This window comes from Harpia harpyja, chromosome 8 (assembly GCF_026419915.1).
Source record: "Harpia harpyja isolate bHarHar1 chromosome 8, bHarHar1 primary haplotype, whole genome shotgun sequence".
Lineage (NCBI taxonomy): Eukaryota > Metazoa > Chordata > Aves > Accipitriformes > Accipitridae > Harpia > Harpia harpyja.
In genome coordinates, this window is record NC_068947.1 from 36515979 (window position 1) to 36542189 (window position 26211).

The 26211-nt window shown below is 50.1% G+C and overlaps 1 protein-coding gene across 3 annotated transcripts in view; it reads right to left on the bottom strand.

Moving 5' to 3' along the window:
• Nucleotides 1-26211, bottom strand: part of IGSF3 (immunoglobulin superfamily member 3) — a 101443-nt gene that overhangs the window by 47850 nt on the left and 27382 nt on the right. For 2 of the 3 annotated variants that reach the window (XM_052794370.1, XM_052794369.1), the window contains exon 2: nucleotides 24562-24939. In XM_052794370.1, the coding sequence (XP_052650330.1) occupies nucleotides 24562-24939 (378 nt within the window). Of the gene's footprint in view, nucleotides 1-24561; nucleotides 24940-26211 lie in introns of those variants that run through there. The other variant, XM_052794371.1, reaches the window with a different exon arrangement.

Genomic DNA, 26211 nt, shown 5'->3' on the forward strand with positions numbered 1-26211 from the left:
AGGCAGTGTGAAAAGCTGTGAACAATAATCAGGTGATGGAAATAATGATGGCTCTCCGTCACAAAGTTCTGCACTGCCTTGGCAAGGTGTGTGAAGAAACCCTTTTGTTCACCACCTCTAAGGCAGCAGCTCCTAAACCAGACAGACAGGCCAAAAGGATTCACTTAACAGTTAGTTCCTGCCATAAAAATTGTACTCCAAATGTTTTTGGAATGGCCCTCAGAACCTTCTTATGTGGAGGGGGTGCAACGACTATCCAAGGGAAGTTTTGCTCTTCCCCAGCAGTGAGCGCTCCATGCAACCTCAATGAACTGACAGCAGAGTTAGCCACAGAGAAACCACCAGGTGGTCTTCCATGACACACGCTAAATGCTGAATGGCAACATCATTTCAGAAACAGATGGACACTTTCTCCAGCTTTACAGCCACTGGTGGCTTGTCCTGCTCACCAAGTGACCCCCATGAAGTGAGCAGCCCCATAGGAAGATGGCTCGCTCTGAGCCAGCAGCACAGATGCACACCACTGATGGTTACAGTCAGAAAGGAAGGTCTGAGTCTTGCAAAATACAGGTAGGTCTTCTAGGGCACACTGCTCCAAGTTTTCCAGGATACCTCAAATCCTTTGCAGGAGCCAGTGGGTATTTAAAAATAAGCATTCAGGAAATAAATCTCATATTAAAATAAGAAGATGCTTTTGGTGCACCTATCATTAACTCAAAGGCACACACTGTATCAAAGTAGTGCATTAAAAAACCCACTCAAAACAGTAAGGAAAATAATTCACGAAATAAAACTAGTAAATAGGAAGTTTCCATGATGTCTCCAGTGCAGGATCGATATCACTGACTCCAGCAGAATCCAGGATTTTATTTATAGCACTTCCAGAATTCTACTGGTGAAGCCTCTGAGAGCGAGCCAAGCACAGCTGACACACCACTGTCCCCAGGTCTCCAGATAGCTCCAGTTTTCCCAGTCAGTGCTTGTTTCACCATTGCATCTGAGTGCAAAAGGCTCTGCAAGCTGCCAGCTTCCCAGCTGCTATTCGCTACCCTCTAGGTAAATGGCAAAGCGACCAGTATGAAGCATTTCACTTGCGCTGCTGCTTCTCGGGAATGCCCTCGGCGGAGGTAGGCTCTGAAGTTTAACTGGCTGAGACACCAAGAGAGGCATGCCCAGGACCAGTAGCAGATACTCTGCTGATTGCTGTCTGCGCAGCAGATTGAGGAAAGCACAGCAAAATGGAAGTGTCACCAACTCGTATCAGCCTGGATACTCTTGAGTGGAAGAAGGGAGAAGGAAGGTCTTCTCAGCAGTTACAGGAAGAAGGGATCTCTAAATGTCCTGGGCTCCTATGAAAGAAAAATAAGGGAGGAAGACCCAAAGATAATGCTTTCAAGACTGCTGAAAGACAGGAGTCGTCAGGATGGGTTTCTCAGCACTGCAGTACCTTTGGACAGTATCTTCTTGCATCTCTACCTTTTGTTATCAGCCTCTGGCTAGCAGGCATTCTCAGGTTAACCTCCTCCTACAGATACTTAGACTTCCAGAGGAGACAAGGAAAGATTTTCCTGTAGTGCTTCAGCCACCTATGTTTCACATTCAGAAGTGCCACCAGCTCTGCCTGATCTGCACCTCAGGCTGAACCTGCTCAGGGCCTGTTTCACCTTCTCCTGCACAAAGATAACGGCTTGTTTCACAAGCACCTCTGAAGTTTGAAAGCCCAAGATCTCTCATGCAGATGAGCTATGGTATGCAAATAAAGAACATATTGGGATCCTGGTAAGATACTTACTCTTGCATCACCCTCGCTCTGTACGGTCTGTGGCGGGAATAAACTTCTCACAGCTATCTGATCCAAGTGGCTTTTTTACAAGCAAGTAGAACTGGAAATCAAGATGGGTCAATCTGCAGAATTATGACCAATTAGTTGATGCAAGCGATGCATTACCAAAAGCAGAGCACACCAATGGCAAATGGTCAGAGCAGATTAATTGTTTAACTCAGGGCAGGTGCTTGGACCCACAACCCACTTAACAGCTCTTCTGCCACACAAACAGAGCCTGTGTGGGAGCCTGGCTGATCCCCTCTTAGTACCACCATGGGGACTGGGAGTCTGCTGCAACACAGTCCCTGTGCACAGCTTAGTACCCAGGCGATGACTGGCTTGCTGTTCAAGCTGCACTCTCTGCAGAAGCACTACCCTTCTGCCTTAGCTGAAAGAAGAGCAGGAAACTGTGTGTCCCCACCCATGAAATGAGAGTATGCAATTACAGTGTGGGGGTGTGTGCCTGTCTCCCACCTAACTTTAGCAAGTGGCTATGGCTTTGAGAGTGGCTAAAGCTCTCAAACAAATACTGAGAGTTGGATAACAGTCTCAGAATAAGTTTCACAGGTTTCATGAAATAGCTGGAGAAGTAGAGGAGATACCCACTACATATTAATATTTCTCTGTGGGGAACAATGCAATGTTTGGTCAACCCTTAAGACACCAAAGAAGTCACCTGAAAGGCAACCATGGGGATACCCCAATCAAGGAAGAGCAATGACTGCACTTTATTAGATACCTAGGAATTCAACCATGAAGCAAAACCCACAGGAAACCAAGCTTCACTAGATCCTCTGCTCACATTTACTCTTCTTTCTTTTATAAAAGAAGTCTTCTCCAAACTCACCACTGGTACCAGCACACTATCCTGTCTAAAACAGGGGATCCACTCAAACAAAAAAGCCACTGAAGGTAGACTCAGAAGCCTTGTTTTGTGGCATAGTTAGGACATGTCCTCCCTCCTTGCCCATCAGTGTTTTGTCCCCTGTAGCCTAGACATACAAACTGGGACAGTTTTAAAGGCTATTGTATCTCAGATCACAGCTAAATTCCTGCAAACACAACCTTCAAAAAGGAAGAAGGAAAGAGCTTTAGCCTGTTCCTTTTTCTGTTACATTAAAATGGCAAGAAAGACTTTTTTTTTCTTCCCTTAATTATTCTGTTTTTTTTTCCCAAAACCCTTGCTTGAGCACATTAGGTATTCAGGTCTCCTGTGCCCTGGCAGACTCAAGGGTGACTGAAGAACTAGTGGAATCACAACAGCACAGAATGGAGAATGGGGAAAGCAATAAGGGAAGGGAGCTTCAGTCAGACTCTTACGAGCTCCCAAGTCCTGGCTTGTTCCTATTAACAGGCACATTTGGGAGAAAACTTCCTTGGGAAGACTCGCTGCCTGTGGGCTGTTGGCAGAGATGGGAGAAAACTCTCTGCTCACACCTGAGGCTCCAAACAGCTCTTCTAGGCAGGTTCATCCAAATGCCACACTCTATAGCAAAATGAATTCTACAGCAACACTGCACACTACTTTCCCAAAATAAATAAGCAAGGAAGTGATTTAAAAAAGAAAAAAACAAAAACCCTTGTTTAAGAAAAATGTTCATTCTTCTAGCCCTCACTGAAAAAAAAAAAACAGCATAAGAGAGACAGAAAACTATTTCCCCTTAAAATTCATTGCAAGTTTATTTGAGTACTCGATCATCCTCAGACATTCTGGATATATTAAGGACTGGTTTATGCCAGAAAAATCCATGCAAAGTGATTTCAGTTAAACTAATGCAGCCTTTTATACTTGTCTGTTAAAATAGTTTTGCAGCAGACTTTAATCCATACAGTCTACTTTGATAATTTAAGGAATTTAAGGGTGTCCTCATAGTAGGATTGTGGAAAAGACACACAGGCCAAATGCAAAACTCACTACCTCACATGTTGCAAGTGAAAAGCCAATTCCTTTCATGCTACCAAAGCAAATTCAACCCCCAAGAGTGCCCAAAAACAATATGAGAAAAATGTGAAGATTAAATTCCTAGGAGACTGACAAATGCTCCTCCTTTACCCATAGAGCTGGTGAGGTGCACACCACCACGTCGGGGACACTGAAAGCATGGCCTTCCAGCAGCTTCAGTTAAGTCTGATGCAGAAGCCCTTTCCCATGGCCCGCAAGACATTTGCACCCTGGAAACACAGGCTGAGAGTGGGGAAGAGGCAGCCATGTCCCCAGCCAATGTACCACCTTCACCCTGAGCACAGCAGTGGAGCTGGGGGGGATAGATGTGCAGCCTAACAGGGGCTAAGAGCGATGACTGGCTTGCTGAGTTTCACCTCCACCAGTCTCCTACTTCCTTTTTTTATTTTAAGCTATGGTCAGTTAGGTCCCTGTGATTCAACCTTTTTCCTTTAAGGAAAAGAGTTGTATATCTGCTTTCTACCTCTAGAGTTCATGGTGACTGCTGTGGTCTTACCCTGGGTGTTGACTAATACACCGTTCAGATAGGTTTTGAGACAGGACTTTCCACTAAACTATGCAGCACTGGCTCCCTCCTGAAAACTGTTATCTCCGTGGAGGGAACGACACACACAGCCCCATCCATGCATGCACAGCGTGGATGGCAGCAAGACTGTCCCTGGTGGGCGTCAGGCACATCATAAAGAAACTCCTCCACCGGGAGAGGAGGAAAGGCAAGGTCAGTGAACTCAGTCTTTCTCCATTTTGCTGTGCACGGCTACTCATGGAGTCAGTCAGCACTGAAGATGCCAGGCAGGCTTGGAGCAACCACACTCTTCTACCTGCTTGCCTATGGGTTAGATACGACCACCCACAAGTACAAGCAGTATCACACCTCCTCAGAGCAGTCTGACATCTTCATCTATCAGAGCCGCATCTCACCAAGCCAGGAAACTCCCCACACTGCCAAGGACCTAAAGTAGGGACAAAAGAGGTGACCTTCTTACAAATCCTTCCAGTAGCCCAATGGGAGGTTGGCTCCCCCTTAACAAGCAGGGCACCAAGTCCCCTCTTTCCCCAAACCCCCAACCACCTCCACTGGGACACAGCAAAACAGACCAAACCATGACAAACAGCCTCCCGGTGCCCAGCACTTTGGGTGGGGAATGGCGGCATTTGCCCAAGGTAAGAACAAAGTCCTTTTCCTTCGCTGTGTGGTGGGGCGCGCCTTGTTGGCTGTGCAACTGCAGGCAAGCACTGAACCACTGCCTCTCCAGTCTCCCCGCATCTGGAGTGAAAGCCAGCGATGCCCTGTGAGAGGCTGTGTTTATTGGCGGCGGCGGCAGCAGCTCCTGGCATATAGTCCCCTGGGAAGGAAAGGCTGGATTGTAACCCGCAGCCGGGGATACCCGCAAAAGGAGGACACCGTCAGCTTTACATTCTCAGGAAACTCACTGAAAAAGTAATTGCAAGGTTTGAGCTTTGTTTTTACAACCCCCCTAGTACCCATCGCATTATTAGGAGATTATGGAGCATCTCTGCTGAACACCTGCAAAAACCTCTCATTTTCCTTTTAAATATTTCCTTCCTTCCTGTCTTCCACTTTTTTATTATTATTTTCATTGTTTCTTTGCAGCTTCCTCATCTACCTTTGGACTCAGCCATTTAAATTTTAATAAGAGGCTTCACTATCTCCTTTTTCTTCAAAGGCCCTGCTTTATTTTTCTGCCTCTTCTCAGTCCCCCCAGCCTAATTGTTGTTATTATTCTTAACCTTCAGTAGTTTCCTTTGCTTTCTTCTCCATTCTAATCTCTCTGTGCTCCCATTTTCCCCCCTCTGTACTAAGTCCCTTTCATCCCTCACCTCTGTCTCGCCCCCGGCCAAGCATCCGAATACATGTGGAGCAAGCGTAACCAAGCATAAATATGAAAGGGATCATCCAATTTCAGCAAAACGCTTGCCCCTACCTATTCAAATATTTGACTTGTAATGATTAAGTCCAAGAAGATCATAATATTTTTTTTTTACAGAGCTCTGCAGGTCTTTAATAAAGCTCAGCCTCCGCCTCGATGACAGCCAGGACTGCAGTTGCTGAGCTGTTTCCTATGCATTACAGCAGATTTGCTCCAAGGTAAGCGAGAGGGACGCCTGAGCAGAGCGCTTGAATTATAAGCGAGGAGATTTCATTCCCCAGTTGCTGGTTTATTGAAATTCAATGCCTCCCTCTCACCTGCCACTTTGTTATGCTAACCTCTCCTGGCTGGCCTAAAATTTCCAGTCCAGAGTGCAGGCAAGCAGCCGCGCTCCCATCAAACCCGGGGAACTGCACCCTGCAGCAAGACCTGCTGGAGGCGGCACCGGCACAGCCTCTTGCGGGGCACGTCTCTGTCCCATCGCCAAGCAGAGGGGCCGCTCCTCCTCCTAAAGGGCCTTAGATATGGGGGTGTCACTAAAGGCTGGCCTCAGTACCAAGGGACACCAGGCAACGGTCACACTGCGTATCAGCTGATAAGAAGGGCCGCGGGAGGCTCCTCTCGCCTTCGGGGGGGACCCTCCAGGGTTTTGAAACCCTTGCAAAGAGCACTTGCCAGGTTCGCGCGCTTCCATCGCACCCAACCTCGCTTCCCTCCGTACAGCATGAACTACCGTTTCACCCCCGAGGGAGGGGAGGAGGAAAGGAAGCCATCTCCTGCTGGCAAGGCACAGCTCCCACCAGATTTCCACCTTCTGAAAAGCACGTGGGCTTGCAAGCCAGACCAGACAGCCTGCAGAGCAGCCGAGATGGAGGAGTTCGGGGCAGAGCAGTCAGCTGGCACCCAGGATGCCAGCTCCTCCCGGCCCAACTCCCCAGAGCCCCGTGTCACGCACTGACGTCTAAGAAGAAAGATTAAATCCGCACGCAGCTCTGGGATAAACACATGCAGGAGTCACCAGCCCCTTTCGCTGCTCCTCCCAGCCAAAAACACAGAGGCATAAGGAGGGCAAAGCGTGGCCCACACCAGCCTGGCACACCGCGCAAGGAGGGCATGGTGAGGATGCAGACAAAGAAACCACACTTGGAGTGTAACAGAGCCCTTGCTGGACAGTCTCACTGCACTTTGCAAACATTTCATTAAAAGTAAGCCCCCCTGAAGGGAAGAAAACAGCATTTTCCTTTTCCAAAACAGGGGAAAACATGCAAAAACTGAATCGTACATGCCCCTGGGTGAGGCAGTAAGACAGAGCCCATCCTATAAATGCCCATCAAGGAGTATAATGGTTTTGACATAGCACTGCCACAGCATCAGCAAAAATACTGTGTTTGCAGAGTGGAATGGGACTAGAGTACGAAGTCTTCTCCTAACTCTGTGTCGTCTCCCTGTTTCTAGAGGGGACAGAAGGCTGCTGCAAATGGTAGCGAAGACCACTTCTTGCCAACCTGGGTGCATAAACCTGGCTGAAAAGGAAAACAGAATATATCTGTTTTTGTTTTATCAATATTTTGATTTAATTCCCATTCACCTAGGCTTTAAACTGGCTGTTTACACCCACCCTCAGCCATGGAGATGCCCTCAGTAACCTGGAAAGCCCTGGGTGAAGATTTGCTAGAGCAAGCCTACCATAACCTTCCAGATGCTGCTGCCCCATGCCAGTGCTGGAAGAGGTCCCCACCTGCCCAGTGCACACCCATTCATCACCAGCAAGCATGTCAGGCTCCACAGGGAAGAAGGTGCTCACGTTTAGAGTCCTGCAGGAAAAGCAGGCCTCGCCAGTACAACCAGCCCCATAGCCGCTGGCTGTAAACTCTGCAGAGGGAAAGTTTTTGAAAACATCCTGAATTCCCCAGCATCCCCCTGGCTGCTTTCCCACAGGGCAGACCTCAAACCAGTCTCTCACCAGGAGGAAATAAATAAATAAAATAAAATACACCCGTGTGTGGCCTCATGCAATTTTAATCACACTAATGTCTGCAAAAAGGGGAGTGGGGGGCGGGGGCAGGGAGGGATTACAGTGCCACTTGTTCAAAGCGCTCCCGTTTATTCCACATCTGCGATCCCTTTTGAGCTCCCAACAGCAGCGAGGAGTACGAGACGTACAAAGTGAGCGTGTACCACGCGCTGAGCTGTCTCTTTGTTTTAGTCACCGTCTGCTGCTAATGTCAGTCTGCTGCTAATGTCAGCCTGCTGCTAATGTCAGCGAGAGAGCACCCCAGGGATCGACGCCTCAGTGCTGTGCCAGCTAATTACACACTGACAAAAGCACCTGGAGGGGGGGGGAAATGAAAAAAGAGAGGAAACCGAGCATCCTAAAAACCAATGGATAACTTACTGGGGGGCCAGGAGCTAGGGAGACCAGACCTGCTTCCCACGGGGCTGGGGGAGAAGGGGTAACGCATGGCGGGGACAGAGAGCACCCTGAACTCCACCGGGAAGGGTCTTGCCCCACAGCAGCAAGGGCACTGAAGAGGGGAAGGGGACAGTGTGACAGGCCTGCCCAGGCAGCAATGCAATGGCGTGGCAGAGGAACGCTGAAAAGGCAACTGTGGGCATCTCCAGGGGTCCTGGCAGAAGACGGCAGCAACATGGAGAACAGGCCTGAAAAGTTTTGGGGACTGCTTCCTGCAGAAGCACTGGGCAAAGAGCTGGAGCTGCAGGAGGGGAAGAGAAGCTGGTGGCTCACAGGGGTATAGCAACGTTTGTGCCAGCCGTGTTTCAGAGGTGGAGGAGAGGAGCTCATGGCAGGAGCAGGAGCAGGAGACAGCGAGCTACCCCTCGCCTGACCGTGCAGCCCTGGGAGCCCTCATCCCTGTCTCTCAGCTGGCCTGCTGCTAAGCCGGCAATACCGATGCTCACCGGCCTCGCAGGGAACACAAAACGCTTAATAATTGTTTGGGAAGCGGTCCATGCACTACAGTACCTCCCTCGGAGATACCTGAAAGCCACCCACCCATGGAGAGAGGCAGAGGCGACAGAGCTGCTCAGGAGCAGGTTCTGGCCCGGTGGGGGCTCAGGTATTAATCCACCCCTGGCCCCTGGGACCTGGCCACAGCTCCCAGACGGGGATTAAAGCCAGCAAAATGAGAATTTCAAACATGCATCCGGCAAACCCATGTGCATTCCCTGCAGCGGCAAATAATCAGGTGCCAAGAAGGAGATTAACCCTGTGGGACTGAAGGAAACAAAGGCGTAAGAGCTAGTCTGTTGAAGAAGCTGCTGCTGCTTCTCCCAGACAAACACAAATCTGAGCAGCAGGAACAAGGGCAGCGCCTGCATGAGAAATACTGATTGTTAGGAAATATAAGCCTCTGATTTTATGCAGACCCACAACAAGCAGCACGGAGATCCCTGCAATAGCTATTACAGCAGAGGTGGTGAGCCAGGTAGGTTCCTACTCAGGTTGCACCATGGGATGCGTTGCTTTAGAGTTTATTTTAGCTGATGGTGAGCAGGCCACAAGGCCCCATGCACCAGCCCCTGCTCTGCCAGCTGCCAGACCTACAGCAGGCAGCACGCAGCACCCTCAGGAACCGACTGCCATGCCCTGACAAACGGGCAACAGCTTCTCGCTTGGGGTCAAAGTGACGCAGGCTACTGATGGAGCAGCAGGGCTGTGCGGATGTCCTTTGCAGGTCACAGAGCCTCATTATTTTGGGGGGGGGACACACACCAGCCAAGCTGGAGGGATCGCTGGACCTGCAGAGGTGGAGGAGCTGTGTCCTGGCCAGCATCTGCTTGTTCAGGGGACCACCTGTTCAAAGCCGATATGGGGCATCACCCGTCACAGAACAAGAGGCTGCTCCTCATTTGCAGGCGGATGCAGCCAGTGCCTCTTTTGGCAGGAGGCTCTTCCTGCATGCTGCTGGCAGGCTAAGAACTGTAAGAGACTTTCACATGCTCCCTACTCAATGGCTAGATGTGTGCCATGACAGGCTTCAAGCGACACATCCCTAACGTTCATGCTGGTGCAGTGGGAACACAGTTCCCAGTAAAGCAGCCTCCAGCAATAACACCTTGGGCTGTGATCTTGTCAGGTTTCATAAGCTTAATCAGGCTCTGCTCTGCCTGGCATACAAAGGTTTCACCGGCAGGCTGGCTGTCCTGCTGCTCCAGACAGCGTCCCTGAATACTCAACAGCAGTGCTGCATCCTGGCAGTCAACAGGAGGATCTGCATTTCGGTCTTGACAACTTCAACCAGCAGATAGTAAGGGACAGGATGGGTGGCCCTTTGGGCATCAGTCCAGTTGACCAGTAACAGGACTGGGACTGTGGTGGCTGGCTCAAACCCATTACACTTCAGCAGCGATGGAAAGCACCTTCTAGCCTTTCGGGGAGAGGTCCAAGGAGCGGAGGGTTCTCGGGTGGCTCCTGGGGCACACATGTCATCTAAAACACCTTATTAGTGCAAACTGTCAACAGTTATCCAGTTAGCCCTACCAGAGCATCCTGTGGCCTGAACATACTACAGGAGATGACAAGTCCATCTTCCTGTACCCATGGTCTGCAACAGGGCTGCCTACAGAAACTCATCCTACTGCTGCCACAGGGCTCCTCAGCACCCATACAGCACTCTGAGCTGGCGCTGCGCTTATCTACAGCAACAGGCTCTGGCTAAGCCTGACCCCGTGGACATGATCAAAAGCCACTGCACTGCCGCCCAGCCCAGTATGCCTCTGGTGTCCTGTATCCTTCTCTCCTCTTCCCTCCATCCACATCAGACCCTCAGCAGGAGCCTCTTGAAACAGATGAGATCTGAGGAGCCCCATGTCTCCAAGGATGCGCACACAGCATGCGCTGCTCTGGCCACAAACACAAGGGAGCCAAAACGATCTGAGAGTGCTGGGCACCAGCATCTCCTTCCCCACCGCTTGCCAGCCCCTGTGACTCACAAAGTCACTTCAGAAGGAGCTCCTCAAAGCACCGTCACTGCCTCTGACTTCCCAGTCACAACGGGAGAGGAATAAAGGGTAGGAGGCAGCAGCGTAAAGGTAATTACTGCATCCCAATGGCTCTGATGGAAGACAGCATTGAAACCGCATTGCCTGCTCTGGAGTCAAGAGCCTGAAACAGCATCTAGGGCACTCAAAGGATACATGGGAAGGGTGGGGGAAGGGCCCCCACAAGGCCCCTGCAGAAGGACGCCGCCAGGACTCATGTCTCCAGCAGCTTTGGGGCCTCCTCCTATTGCAGGAGGGAGCAATGATGCTCCTTCCACCCCAGACACAGTCCCTCACCGGTCATCCCCACGTGCAGCTCTCCCTGCTCCAGCACCTCTGGGATGCCACCCTCCTACACACCCTGCTGCTCTTCACGACACAAAACCTCCTGTCCAAGGTCTTCCCACCTGCCACTTTCACCCTCCCTCCTCCTCTTGCCTTCCCAGTGCTGCTGTTCCTGCCTTCCTTCCTGCTCCATTTTCAGCTCACTCTCTTCCCGCACCCCCCCCCCCCGCTTGTTTTTAACTCCCTCACCTCCAGTCTCCCTCAGCCCACTCACTCTCTGCCTTGCATGCCTCTCCAACCTTGAGGTTGCCTAGTCCAGCACTAGGACGACCACAACCTTCCCTTTCCCCAGCAAGGGCAGGAGCCCCTTGATTCCCCCTGACCACACCGCAATCAAAAGGCTCCATCTTCGGCTCAACTTACCCCACACCCCAGGACCCAGCTCGGAGGCAGGAGCCCCTCATGCAAAGCAATGCTCATCCCCCAGGGCCACCTGCGCTAGCCACGGTGTCCTCTGGATATGCTCAGACACTCGTGTGGCTTCAGCTGCTGCACAGCTTGAGCGGGGCTTTCTGGATGATGGGCAGTGCTCCTAACTTTACTCGTTAGATAAGCTCTGCAGTGCCACCGCACACGTGTGGCCTGAGCAGCATCCCTCAATAGTGACACATTGGCCCAGGATATCGCTGCAGAAGGGAAGAGCCTGGAAGCATTCCTGTGGCTGTAGTGCATCTCTGCACTGTCCCAGAGTGGCTGCCCCTCTCAGGATGGCCCTTCTGGCCAGCACCCGCAGCCAGGGAGCTCCTCCGAAGCACAGAGTCTCTCCAAATGAACGGCCCATGCCTCTGGCAACCCCACCTCTCCACCAGCTTTTCCTTCCCTGTAGGTTAGCATTCCTGTGCCAGCACTCCCACCTTCCAGCCGCAGTGCCAGGTGGGCCATCCGTTGTGCATGACCATCACCTGCAGTTTTGCAAGGAGTCCTATCTGCAGACAGGTGGCATCGGTACACCTGAGAGAGCTCAAAAGGTGACAACAGACTGCCAGAGCGCCTGTGGTCATCTGTGGCATGCTGATGCAATTCTTCAGCCGACAAGGCTCAAGAGCCTCACATTAACCCTCTGATAAGTAACCTGCTGCTTTGCTATCTCTTAGTTTCCATGCAGCAGCACAATGCCATAAAAACCTGGTCTCTTTAAATGTTCTCACCCTCAATAAGTTGGCATTACAAGTTACAGTTGTGAAATGCTTTTGGTAAGGAATGGCTTTATAAAAAAAAATCTTGCTCTCTTGAATAGGTAGCTAAAAATGAAGAATGACAGAGTCTGAGAAAATTAAGTGCTCAGAGCACATCATGCCTAGGACAGAGGCATCACTGTCCAGAAAACCCTGCCCGCTGTGACACACTCTCCCAAGGCAGGCATCCCTAGCTACAACATTTCTTTGCAGAGCCCTAGGTTAAAATGATAACTAGTACACAGTAAGGAATAAAGCCCTAAAGGGCACATTATCTTGAAACACAGCGTCAGGGAACTGGAGCAGGACAGAGCAGGGACACTGATGGGCATCTAGCCCATTTAGTACCAACTCAGCAAAGGATGATCCCTTAAGGCAGAGGCTCATTCAGATTTTAAATGGGGAGCAGAGCAGCCCCACCTCTTGCCTCCGTAGGGCCAGAGGGTAAAATCACACTTTTCTCTGCATTCAAAAGTGCCTTTGTTCAGGTTCGCCTCGCTAGCTCAGGCTTTGCTCTTCTTTGTAGGCTCTCTAGAAACGTCTCTTGTTGATGGCAAGGGCAAGTGGGGCGGCTAATCCCACCCCATTAGCATCCTCTGAAATACTCCAAGGACTATGGACACTGTCTGGGCGTGGGCGGCCAGAAGGCGGCTCTCGCTAAGCCAGTACAACTTCTGGATGTGTGCATACACATCCAGCCCCAGAGCTGTCTGCCATCAATAAAGCCTGCTGGAGGGAGGGAGAGGATAAAGGAACAGCCTGCACATGGCTCGAAAGGAGACTTTTCTCCCACAAGCACAGCTTTCCCAATGCCAAGGGTCGCCACTGCTCTTCTTTTCTGAAGGTGGCATGAAAACCTTAAATTGGAGGGAACACCTTAGTGCAAACCCAACTGAGCGCCATCCCACAAGGGCTGGAGAGGGTGCATGGGGCACCCCAACCCCCCATGCTCCTAGAGGCTGCCCCAGCACCTGGTAGCCCCAGGGGGCAGATACATGGTTGGTAGAAGTCACCCCCTCCCCAAATAATGAGCCAGCACTGCCTGCAGCACTCTCACGTTCCTCGCAGCTCTCCTTCCCATTACATCTCCTATCTATAAACAGCTGTTTGGCAGTATTACTAATCAGTACCGCGTGGAATAATGTTATGTTTCCCTCAACATTACTATTTTATCTTCTTTCCTCCCCACCTCCAGCTGCTGCTTTCCTTCCACCACCCCCAGCCCAGAAAGCAATAATACATTTCTTCATTTTATCCAGGCTCTACTTCTCTGATAACATAAACAATTTACTTATAACCCATGCAAAAAAAAAAAAAAAATTAAATACTGTTAAACCCACTTAAAATAAATACTTGCCGAAGGAATATCAGCTGGAGACTGCTCTCTGACTTATAATAATCCCACTGCGCCCAGGGAAATCCTCTTAAACCTATATCAGATAAAGATTGTAAAACTGTTATAGGGCTAAACCAATAGGGCAGCCACAGAATCAAGATGGAAAATTTCTCCTCTCAGCTTCTCCCTACTGTGGGGCAGCTCTGTCCCAGTACAGGTCAGGCTTCTTTCTCAGCACATGAAGCAAAACCCTGTACTGCCTGGCAGGAGCTGGAGGAAGGGGGAAAGGCCAGTCCTGCCAGGGCTTTGGGCTGGAGGAGGAGGAGGGATAGGCTGCCTTGGGACCCAAAGCCTATCTCTGGAGCACCAAAGGATTGCTCTCCCTTCCCTGCCCCCCCAAGCAGGCAGCAGAAGCAGAACAGAGACCGTCTGATGCTTTAAACCAGAAGAAATCCCCCCCAGGATGCTCAATAGCAACATCTCTAAATTAGCAGATAAGGAGCCCAAATCAGAGGGGACCCACTCATGCTTCTGAGCCCTCCCAGGGGTTGGATGGCAGCAGTGGGCTTTCAACTTTTGTGCTATCCTATCTGATAGGACAAAAAGGATCTGATGTATGATTGGTAATGTTGCCAGGGGCTTCTGGGTTTGCTGCTGCTCTGCAGTTTGCCTGAGCACTGGCCCCCAAATAAAGTTTGACTTTGTTTTGTAATTCTTCAACAAAAAGATGCGCATCCACACAATGAGCACGCAGCTTTGTGGCACAGAAGCAGATTAGCTCAGCAATGGGCACTGCGCTTCCCCTCTGCTACACGGGGACTCAATCGTTCACCACCAGACCTACTTGTTCTCCAAGACGACCCAAGAAAAGCATCAGCATCAACGGCAGAAACAGCTGGCCCTGCCTCTCAGGGCCGCAGACCAACAGAAATGCAGAGCAACCAAGTCTGAGGGGCTGTAACTAAGGAACAAATAAAGCAGTCCTCCAGGGAAAAGAAATTTAAAAAAAAAAAAAAAAAAAAAAGAGGAGTGGGAGGAAGGAGTAAGCACAGCAAAAACCTCCCCAGGGAGGCAGCAGGAAAAATAGGCAAGGTGGAATGTGAAATTTTCGCTGGTAATCGAATAACGGCTGCTCCATTGCAGGATTTCTCAGCACTGCAGCTGGCTGGAGCCACAGGGACTGTATTACACTTTCAGAGTTCACTGAGCAATTGCTAAGGCAGGGGACGGGTGCCATATGTTACCAGCTGCGCTCACAGTTATCGCTTTCCCCATTTAACACTGAGAGACTGTTTGGAGGCAGAGAAACAGAGAAACCTGCACACTTCGTGCCTCTCCCCCACCACCCGTTATTCTGGCAAAGCTGCCAGAAATGCCAACAGGCTCTGCTGGCGAGTCCAGGAGCAGGTCCCCGTGCCACAGAGTCACCAGGCTGTGCTGGCCACTCAGTCCCGACGGTACCTGTCACAAGCGGGGAGGCACAGGTGGGAAGAGATGGGTGCCCCTCAGCCACCCTCCAGCAAGGCGGTTGGTAAGACCAGAGGCAGCCCCTGGAAAGCTGCCGAGCACACAGGAGGTAGGAGGCAGGTACCAGGCTCTGCCCATCCCATATTACAGCCTGCTGGCTCCACCACCTGCTCACCCGACCCAGTCCAGCTCCTTCTGGCTCTCCTTTTGTGCTCTGTATTTTTTTTCATCTGCCAGAGCTTCTCTCAGTTGTGCACTTAGTGAAAAAGCGATCATCTGGGGGAAAAAAGAGAGGCGGGGGGCTGCCCAGAGCACATTGGGAGGAAATGTTAAATTCAGGATGGAAGGTGGCACCAGACTGTTTCTAACACCAGAAGACCTTTTGTTGCCCATGATTAGCAAGCAGAGCTTGACCTGAAAGAGCTCCCTCACATGCTCAGTTCACTTTCTTGGAAAGGATGGAGATACGAACCTAGGGTCCCAAGTAACCCACCTGTGGTAGAGCTGGCCTTCAAATGCACCAGGATCTCTAGCTAAAGATTTTTCTATCCTAGTATAAAACCTTTGCACGTAACACCTAGACATTATGGCAATATACACAAACAGCCTGTACCACCGATCGCTCTTCTCAGAGGGACAGACTGGGAGGCATCCTATAAATCAGTAAGACATTGAGGATTACCAAATACCTCATTTTACCAGGAACTGGCAAAGCATATGAGAAGAGGTGGCAGGACAAGCAAAAGGGGCATGTGTTCTGAGCAGAGTGTTGCTTTTGCAGCGACTCCTTTCAGGGCAGCAGAGGACCCCAAGCCTTGCAGGCTCCAGCCTCGCTGACACCAAAGAGGCAAAGGGCTCGGCAGAAGAGTGAGTGCTGCAGTCCCATCAACCTGAGAGACGCCTGACTGGAGCCAAGCATGGCTGGAGCCAGCGAGAGAGCAGACTAGAGGGCAAGACTCCGAGCCTTCAGAAAAGAGGCTTTTGCAGGATAAACTGCTTTAGTTTTCAAAGATCATTTTAACTGACTGGTCTGATTTTACTATTCAGGCTCAGCACTGCACAAAAACCTACCCAAGCAAAACACTGCAGCTCTTTACAGTCTGAAGACAAGTCAGGCTTCTGCGCCTCCCTTCCTGAGAAGTAAGAGACATAGAAAGTCTGGAAGCGAGAAGGCTCATTTTAAAGACCAGCCTAGATTTGCGAGCACAGGGCTGTGCAATTGCCTGAGGCTGTATTCATTTACATTTTTAGAAATGCATTTTAGAATAAAATTTTTCTTACAATGCATAGGTACAAATGTACAGACATGCATAAAAAAAGGACACGTATTCTTCTTGTAAATCTTCTCCACATGCTAGCTAAATTTTTAAAAGTACCTCTACCTCAAAAGAGACAAAGTAGGAAAAACATAGAGAATACAGTGATGTGCCCCAAATGTGTCTAATACCAGGTTTTTGAGAAACGGGTAGGTGGACCAGGCCGAAAAAGAATCAGTTCCACAACTGAGAGCCCTCCCCACAAAACACGTCACACCAGCAAGCTGCCTGTGGTTTTGAGGGACAGGGCAGGAAGGCGAGGGAGGAAAAAAAACAACAGCAAAGAACGGAGAGAGTGGATACAATGGATTATCCACTTCTTCAGGCATGGTCTGCCTAAAATTTGTTCCATTTCTCCTGCGCAGATAGAGGTGGAGAAGTGATGTCACGTAATACACCAATAAGAAATTAAAAATTAGGCAAGCAATTCCAACAGGAAAGAATAGGAGATGGCGTACTGCAACAAAACAGGAGTAATTGGAAGTGTTTTGCAGGAAAATATAGTAACAGGGGATGAGATAAAGATACACAAAATAATGAGTGAACCTCATCTAGCAAAGCGAGGACAGGTACAGCGATCTGTTATAAGCTGGAAGAGCTAGCCCATGCAATTCGTTGCCAGACTGTATATGACTAAAGTCAAGATTTAAAAAAAAAAAAAAAAAAAAGACAAAAAAAAAAAAAAGACTGGAAATTTAAACAGGTCTTAGTGCCTTCCTTCCTCTTACCAGCAGGAGTTTTAAATCTGGAAGGGACACGGAGCCTATGGACTGGCTTCACGCTCGCCCCGTGCCACAGCAGGCTGTAAGGAAGCAGCCCCTCCTGCCAGCTCCAGAGCTGCCGGCTGCAGGGTTGCCTGCACCCGGCTCCCACACACCTGCCCGCGGCACCGCGGACCACCAGCCCACGCAGTCTGGCAGTACCTCTGAGCCTCACGGCTTCTGCAAGGGCGAAATCGGGTGAGCTTAAGCAGCTATACTTTCAAGACATCAGAAATGACCAAGCAGGACTGGAGATGAATCCTATTCAGCATCATTACCCGGCAAAGCTGAAACATAAGCCTTTGTTTCTAACTCCCACTATCTGAGGAGCTCAAAGCACTTCACAATTATTTAGCTTAGACTTTGTGAAAGGCTTGTATGCTATTATCCCTAATTTTACCAGCTGGAAAATGGTGAGGGAGATGGAGAGCGCCGTACCCAGGGACACGCAGCGAGTCAGCAGCGTGACAGAACCCGATGCCTGCAGCCCCCCACTGCTCCACAGCATCAGAAACCAGGTACTCTGGTTTGCTGGTGTGATTCCCCAGGCTGTGCCCATAGGAACTGCCAGAGGTAAATATGTTTACCCCTCCTCATTCCTCCCCTGTTAACAGACAAACACTCCCTTTCCATCCACAGCAGGAACAGAAAGAAAAAGCAGAGCAGCATACGTCAAATTTTTTTCAAGGCTACTACAGAGAGATTTAGGCATGTAAAGGAGGACAGTAAGAACAAACTACCCTGTGTCTAGCTGCAAAGGACCATCTAGGAGAAAGTATTTGATTTTTAAAAATTTTTTTCTTTTTTTTTTTCTTTTTAATGTCAGCTAAAGGGTAATTTGAAAGTGAAGGACATTTTAATCCTCTGGGGAGCTAATTACTGCAACAAGCACAGCCCAAACAGGCAAAGATGAATGTAACTCACAAAGCAGGAATTTCAGCAACACCAGTCCTAGAACTCACTTTGGTTAACTGATGGCTTGGCCAAATAAAGCATACGCTTGCTTCACGGATGTAGCAAAGCTGCTGAGATGGCCTCAGAGAGATTAGGACATCTGTGCTTAGGATCTCCAAGTTCTACCTTTGTACACCAGAGCAGAGCAATAGAGACAAACTTCTGCAACCTCTCTAAAGAAACATATGAAATGCAAATACTATGCCAGAAAAAAAGAATTTGGGGATGTACAATAGGTTGCACCTGGTTGAGATCACCAATGTTATGCCATTGTTTAGCACTGAAATCACCACTATATACTATTTTACACCTTTCCTTAAACACCCTCCCTCCAAACTGCTGCCTAACAGTGGTTCCTACTGCACAGCAGCCAAGAGGTTCATCATGGGATCATAGGACAATTCAGGGTGGAAGGGACCTCGGGGGGTCTGTAGTGCAACTACAGGGTCAAGCAGGGTCAGCTAGAAGGTCAGACCAGGCTGCTCAGAGCTTGATCTATCGGGTCTTGAAACCCTCCAGAGATTGAGCCTGTGCAACCTCTTGGGACAGTCTGAACTGCTCATTTCAATTTTTGCCTGTTGTTGCTCATCTGCAAGAAGTCTGGCCTCCCCAGGACAGGAGCTGCTTGCTCGTGTACAGTGACAAACGCTTTCCTCTGTGTCTCAGGAGGAGGAGAAGAAAAAGGGAGCATAGAAAGAAGAGCCCCCAAAGACTTCTATCAAAACCAGTAGATCCTTGTCTGCAAGATTGCCATCTCTCTCTTCGACACCTCCCTCAAGCAAAGCTACGTTCAGCCCAGTTGACAGTTAGAATAAACTAGCAGCCACTGAGGTCCACGTGCCCCACGTGAGCAGAAGTGACTGCTCTCGCCCTGAGTCCCCCCAGGTCCCCAGGAGCAGACGGTGCTCTCCCAAACATGGTAAACCCGCAACATGACTTTCTCCTGCTCTGTGTGCAGACAGATCACGTATGGCAGCACTTGACAAAGAAGAGGGAAAGTTGCTGGCAACAAGCAGCGGCAGCTGGTACAGGTTAATGAAAGTTCACTTTTTTCTTTTTTGCTTGCTACATATCCTTTAGCTCTCCACAGAGAGATTCTGGAGATTTTTGGTTGAAAGTTCAACAAAAGAGACCTACTTTCTTCTCTTGAATGCTTGTCTGAGACACATGCAGCTCCCTCCCTTCCAGTCCTAAGTGTCTGGGCTGCATAAGTCTTTCTTCCACCTCCTGTGCCACCAAATCCTCTCAGATACGCCCTACAGCTATCCTTCTTGTCCCAGCCATGGGCTTGCAGCTGGCCACGCAGTTACGTGCCACAGTTCAAGGGCACAGAGGACCCCTACAAGACATACTCCTAAAGGCATGGCTGAAGTACCTGTGGACTGAGTTCTGGTCTGCAGAGAGCTGCAAGTGACACAGGCAGCTCAGTGTTTGGAGACGAGACCCCACTGAGCACAGCTGCAGCCAGACTAACCTCAGGCAGAGAGGCAGCTGGCTCTTCATCCCACCAGTGCCCTTGCCCACCACCACTCCCCAAGCCTGTCACGATGCTGAAACTTCACCACAATGGGGCTGACAGCCAAAAAACCACACCTAGCCCCTGGGAGCTGTCACAGCCAGGCAGGACCCAGGGGAACAGGGCAGAGATCAAGGCACCAGCCTACACAGGCAGGGTGAGACCAGCGAGAAATAGCAGAGAACAGAAATGTAGCCAGGCTGAGAGGGTGGACAGGGGAGCCACTGAATAGCACCTAGTTAGCACAAATCCTTTCTGCCCCCCTTCCACCTAAGCCTGGCAGGAAGCAGATGCCAGTGACCATCCCTGCAGGCAGTGTCAGCTCCACAGCAGCTCCTGCCTGCCACCGAGACAGCCGTGTCTTGAGTGCTGCTTGTTTCCCAAGTCTGCACCAAAATTGCTCCTTCCCACTCTGCGGTACCACGGAGGTTGCGGTCTCTCCCCCCGTCCAAACCCCTTTCATCTTTTTGCTTTAACTTGTTTAGGATTGATGCTGTACAGCTGCTTCCCCCAAAATAAAGAGTACAAGAGCTGTCACCTCCTCAAGTGCTTTGAAACCTTTTCTCCTGCTCCATCACTACCTCTTTAAGAAAAACCTCAAAGCTCGATTTCTTCCCTCAAACCACTTACTCTGAAAAAGAGCTCAATGTTTTTGGGAGCACAGGTAAAAAAACCACGGAGATAAAAGTCTGAAGCTTCTGAAGAGGTTAGACCTGGGCCTCTTGGCTGTTATCTAAGTAAGGATACAGGCACACAAACAACTCATTGCAGAGATATAGTGGAGTACAAATTTGCAGTGACTCATGCACTCTGAAGTAACTGCCATGTGCTCACTTCTACCCCACAGCAAAACACAAGTTTATTTACCCATCAACATGAAAAGCGCAAACCAGCATCTCAGATTGCACAGCGCCCCTGCAGCTTCACCACTTAAATTACTGCACAGAAATCTCTCCTGCCCATGTTTCAAGAGTTATTAACACAAGTGATAATTCTAATGACAATATTCAAACTACTGCTGTCCTGCCAGTGGTGATGCCGTGTTACTGGGATGCTGCTTTCCTTCACCTGCAAATTCTTTGCTGTCCTTAACTTCTTCAAAAAGCAAAGGAACAGCCTAGATACTTCTCACAGCCAGCAACAAGCAGGCCAGGACCCTGATACAATTGCCAGTCAGGTGTGCATGGTCCCCAGATATCCCATTTAATCAATCCAGTTTTGTACTCCCCTCTTCAGTATGCCCAAGTGTCTTCCCAATTAAACCACAAAGCCAGAATTTCCATCAGTTGCTTAGGAGTGCCATGGAGGAAGTTTCCAAAAGCAGCCAAGTCTTCAGCCACTACTGGAAGAATTCATTTCACTCAACACCAGCTGTGTAGCCCAAGTCTAACATCTAGGCTCTCTGTCAACTTAGAGAAGGACATGCTTAATTTAAACAAAGATGGGTTGCTCTCCAGATTTGTCCCTCTCTGTCCTCTGATGGCAGATATTGCCTCAACATCTACCTCAGGCAACATGCCTGGTGTTAGATGAGTGGCAGGCCACTCGCATGATCTTCTAAAAATCTTTCCCCCACACCTTGAGTAAAAGAGCATGAACTAGCCTCAGTAATTTCATGTCAGCCTCGGGGAACTGAACTCTGAAGGCAAACTATGGAGTTACAGACTTTGTACGTGGCCTAATCCTTTTCTCATAAATCAACCACAAGGCTGCAGTTCCACAACATCCTAAAGAGCTGCACTTTTTTTTTTTTTTTTTGCCACCCCCCTCAGCACCTGCAAGTCAGTCTGAGGTGTCCTAAATTCTTCCTCCTAACACATCGCAGCCCTGGTATAACTCCTTCTTCCCAGTGATGTAGCTTAGGAGGAGACAAGGAGTAGCAAGATACAGAAAGACTTATTTTTGAAGCAACTGAAGGAACTCGAAGACTGGTGAAAAAGGTTAAGCCTTGATACACATTTCTCCATGGCAGAAGGCCCTTGAACCATATTACTGGCCTCATTCCTAGCTTCAGTGATATTAGCGCTTGTGCTGCACGGTCAAATTCACGTAAGAGTCCCACAAAGTGCCTGGGGAGCACTTCTTACTCCAGGCTATCAGAGACATCAGGTCCTCAAAGTGGTACTAGATCCCGGCCAAGATCTCAATGAACGAAAAGGAACCTCAAGTGGAGACACCAAAAATGGGAGAGGGACAACCAACCATGCTTGCTGCTCATAAGGTGTATAGAAGCGTACTTTCAAATCCAACCAGCACATCTTTGAAGCTGACAAGACTATTTTTTAGTAGCTGCAGGGCCCCGGATACATAGCCCTCCATCTTGCTCGGATAGCAGGAGCAAAGACACATCCCAGCTTCTCTGCTGCAAGTTGAGATGTCCCAGTGCAGACAGCAGCCCCATATGCTGCTGCACCAGTGTCCCATCAAGCTCTCCCATCACAGGGCTGTATCACCTAGGTGAAAAGGGGAGACTCTTCCTTCAGCTCTTCCCTCAAACCACAGGACACAACAATTCAAAGCTCCCAGAGCATCAAGTCTAAAATCAACACTTCTCCAAACCCATCCATTTCACACAAAACAGAGAGAATAGAGATGCTAACAAACCTGCCTCCCTCCAGGCTTTGCTGCTGCCAAAAAAGAGCCACTCAATCTAATGAGTCAATTAAAAATTCATAACTGGATGAAAGAAAAAAAAAAAGGTTTGGTTCTGTTTCTGAGAAAATGAGAACAGTAACTCTCATTTAGGTCCCGTGTACCTCTTCTTGCATATTGTCTGCAGCAACAAAGCTGGCCTGAAAACCCATGACCTGTAGCTGAGAGCTAAAATGACAGGCAAAACCAAAAAGGGTGCATGTTCTACCCAGCCCTGCAGAGAGGAGCCCATTTCCCCAGCAGGACTTCAGGGTCCAACGGGGCTGAAGTCAGCACTGGTTCACATGAACGGGAGACAGAGGGAAGGCCCTCTGTAAGGGCTTGTTGTCTACAGGTCATCACAGGGGGCACTCTGGAAAATTCAGTTTCTGTCAGAATTTGGTTAAACCACAGAAAACACCTATGCAGATACACACACTCAAAACGCAAGTGACCCTAAGTCACTGCTCAAGTGACTTTTCAGAAGTGAATTAAGCTAAACCAAATTAGGGCCCCAAATCCTGAGTGCAAGCATCCACGAAGGAGCATAACGTGATTTAACTAATCCACTAGAATTTACTTTAGATCAATCTTCTTGAGCATCCTGGACACACGTAAGCCGCAAAGCCAATGTCCTCAAAGCACTATTCATGGGTGCCTATGGAGTCCCAAATCTTACATGCCTTGTACCAGTGGCAAGGGTGGGACAGAGCAAAAGCATCTCACCCAGCAAGCCCCAGGCTGGCCACCGAAGCAGCTGCTGAGCTACAGTTAAAACAAGGAGGGCACTGGCTCCCCAGCCCCCGGGAAGAGTGGCAGAGAAGCTCCCTGCTGCCCAGCCATGCAGACACGCTGGCTACGTTCGCCTGCATCCCCATCCCGTGGTGCTGCATCCCATACCAGCAGCTAATGCAGGTACTCTCACTTGCTCTAACGGCTCTCCTGTAAGGACCCCAGCTCGGGGGCTGGTTTCCACAGGGTGCAGCTCCCTGGCAGAGTGACCCAGCTGAAAACTCCAACTGCCACAACTCCACCCTGCCCCCAGGCACTTTTTTCACTGGGTGCTGGTTTTCAATGGGCTTCACTCCCTGAAGTGACTTTACAGCAGCAGCACTGACTCAGTCATGTTTAAACTAAAGGGGGAACCGCAAACTTGGACACCTGAAGCAAATCACGGAACTACAAGAAAAATAGAAAAAATTATTCAGGCATCTACCTCCCAACTGCTCATGGACATCAGATGGGAAAGCAGGCACCTAAATGAGCAGCTGCACCCAGGCCGTGGGGCTTCACCTGGGAAATTGGCTGGGCTGGTACCTCTGAAGGGAAGGAGCCAAGGTGCACACAAGCTGGAGGCAAGAAGCACAACCCAGAGGAGGGCTATTGTGATTTAAATCCACACCTCGGCTCCTTTCACAATGGGTTTCCTGTGTCAACATGGCCTGAACCAGCAACACCCTGACTGGCTAGCATGTCCGGATAATGCCGAAGTGGTTTCCAAACCAGAGACCTGCAGGCTCACAAACTTCTCCTAAGGAAAGCAAGCCTGCTGTCTGTAGGCTTGAATTTGCTAGAGGGGTGTTTCTGCTGCGGAGGAGCTCTTTTAGGAGTCCTTCAGCCAAAGAGTTTGACGGAAGCTATTTGACTGCCATTAGCCAAGTTAAAGTCTTCAAATCCAATCCCATTTTGAGACACAGAAAGCAAGCTGAAGCTTGAAAAGGTCAAATCAGCCAGTCAGAGAGGTGCCGTGGAAATACTCCAGATTTCAAAGGACCTGTTTTCGATTTTTCTAATGCAGACAAAAAAACCCCACCAAACCAACTCCCCCACATTCATCTACAGACAGCTCAATTTGATCGTTGTGCTGGTTTCAGGACGCATTCAGCACTGCCCTGTGTTAAGAGCCTGAAGAGGACCGTCTCTCCTGTTCCCTTTACGTGACGCTCGTTATCACTCCTCTATTCCCCATTCCGCTATTTCACCACCTTTGGCACACAGCTCTCTCCTCTGCAGTTTGTGCCATCTGGAGCAGCCTCCCTACCCCTTTCTCTCTGCATAAATCAGTTCCACATCCCTCTTGCTTTCAGCCACAGCTTCAAAAGTTCCTCTGCCCAGCTATGCTGCCTGGTGTCTCTTCTTTGTAAGGGTCTTTCTCTCTTATTACTAGGGGAAGCCTGGTATCTCCTATGTCTCTATACGCCGATTTCCTGCCATTCACACCACCATGCCGCCCGCTCTCTGCTCCTGTTCTCCCTCACTGGTGTTTTTTCTGACAGCTTATGTGGACTACATTGCACACGGGGGGCTCGTGGGTTTGTGCCGCACGCTGGCTGGGAGACACCCCGTTGCCCCAGCCACGCCGTTAGCAGGACAGCTTACCCACGAGGTTCATCTTGGCGCTGTAACTCCCAAAGTACCTCTCATCGGTGTTGGGCGTGTGGCACTCGTACTCCCCGGCGTCCCGGTCCTGCAGCTCGGTGATGTGCAGCAGGACAGCGTCCCCCTGCACCCGCTCCACGTAGATCCCCCGGCTGCGCACACGCTGGGTGTAGATGGCGTAGGGGAAGGAGGGGTCGACGGTGCTGACGATCTGCACCTCCCGCTCGGGGGCCGAGGGCAGGTAGATGGACCACTGGAAGTTCTGCTCTGCCGGGCCCTGGTAGCCGCTCACCTTGCACCACAGCGTGATGTGGGACCCCTCCGTGCGGTAGAGGGGTCCTTCCTGCACCGCCACTTGCCGCTGGGCCAAGGCCATGCCTGTGGGAGGAAAGGAGCCCAGCGTTACTTCCTGACAGGCAGCCCCCCACCTCCCCCCCAAGATGTACCCATCCTACCCCTTCTGTGGCCGTGCTTGGCAAGGAAAGCCCTCACACCCCATTTTAAAGCTGGCACATCGGGGTCTGGCACAACACCCCCCCCGGCCACATTGCTGCTTTCTTGCTGACTCAAGGGAAGTGTTTTTTTAAAATGCCCCATGAAAAAAGCAGTGTTGAGGTAACATAAAACCCTTCTTTGGCAGCAATAAGAGTCCAGGCACGAAAAGGTACTGCACCACACAGCAACAAGCCAAAAACTCTGGCTGACAGGGCTTTGTTTTCAGTACCACTCTTATTTTCCAACCCTACCACCCTGCGATCCCAGGCACGGGTTGCTGCCGGAGGGCACGGGGAGGTGGCACGCGGCCGCTCTGCAGCACCCTGCTGCACACGGGCAGCCGCTGCTGGGGCTCACCGGTTTGGCAGCGACTCCCTCTTGTCCTGGCACAGCCCAACCAGGACTGTCTTCCACCCGGAGAGAGGCCCACCTGCAAGCCAGGAGGCTACGCTCCCTCTCCTTGGGCTTCCGGGCCACCCAACTGCAATGCCGCAAGCACTCGTCCTCCGTCAGCAAACCTGCCGGAGGCTTCAGCTGGTACAAAATCCCATTCTTTTTCCCCCAAACCCAGTGTGCCTTCTCCAGTCTCTCTGTTACACTTGTAAAGGCACACGGGGAAATACCACATTTCCGGCACTGCCTTCCCAAGTCTATTTGGAAGGAGTATATTTAGTACGTAACAAAACCAATTAAAGTTAATGGAGGGAGTGGGCATATTACACTAAGACTTACCGCCCCTGGCTGCTGGAAATCAAGACCCAGTACCGCGCGTTGTACACACACAAACTCGTGCAACACGGAACAAAGACAATCCCACAGCACGGCTACTGCGATCTGCTGTATTTTTACACAGATTATGGATAGCTGGCCCTTGGGCTCATGGCACATTACCAGCACAGCCCTCCAGGGGCCTGATAAATTACAGCAATCTATCTTGTTTGTTGCTACATCAAAGGCTCCGGGTCTGGAGACCACTGTGGGTGTTCATTGGTTATTGAGTTACCAGCAGCGCGCGCACATGGCGAGGCCAATCACCCTGGCTTCTGTGACTGCCTGCTTGCCATCATAAAACAGCAATAAGCCGATTTAAAGCAGGTCCTGCCTAATCACGTTTGCAAATGTCATCCTCTGTGTGCGCGTGCATGTTGGGGTTTC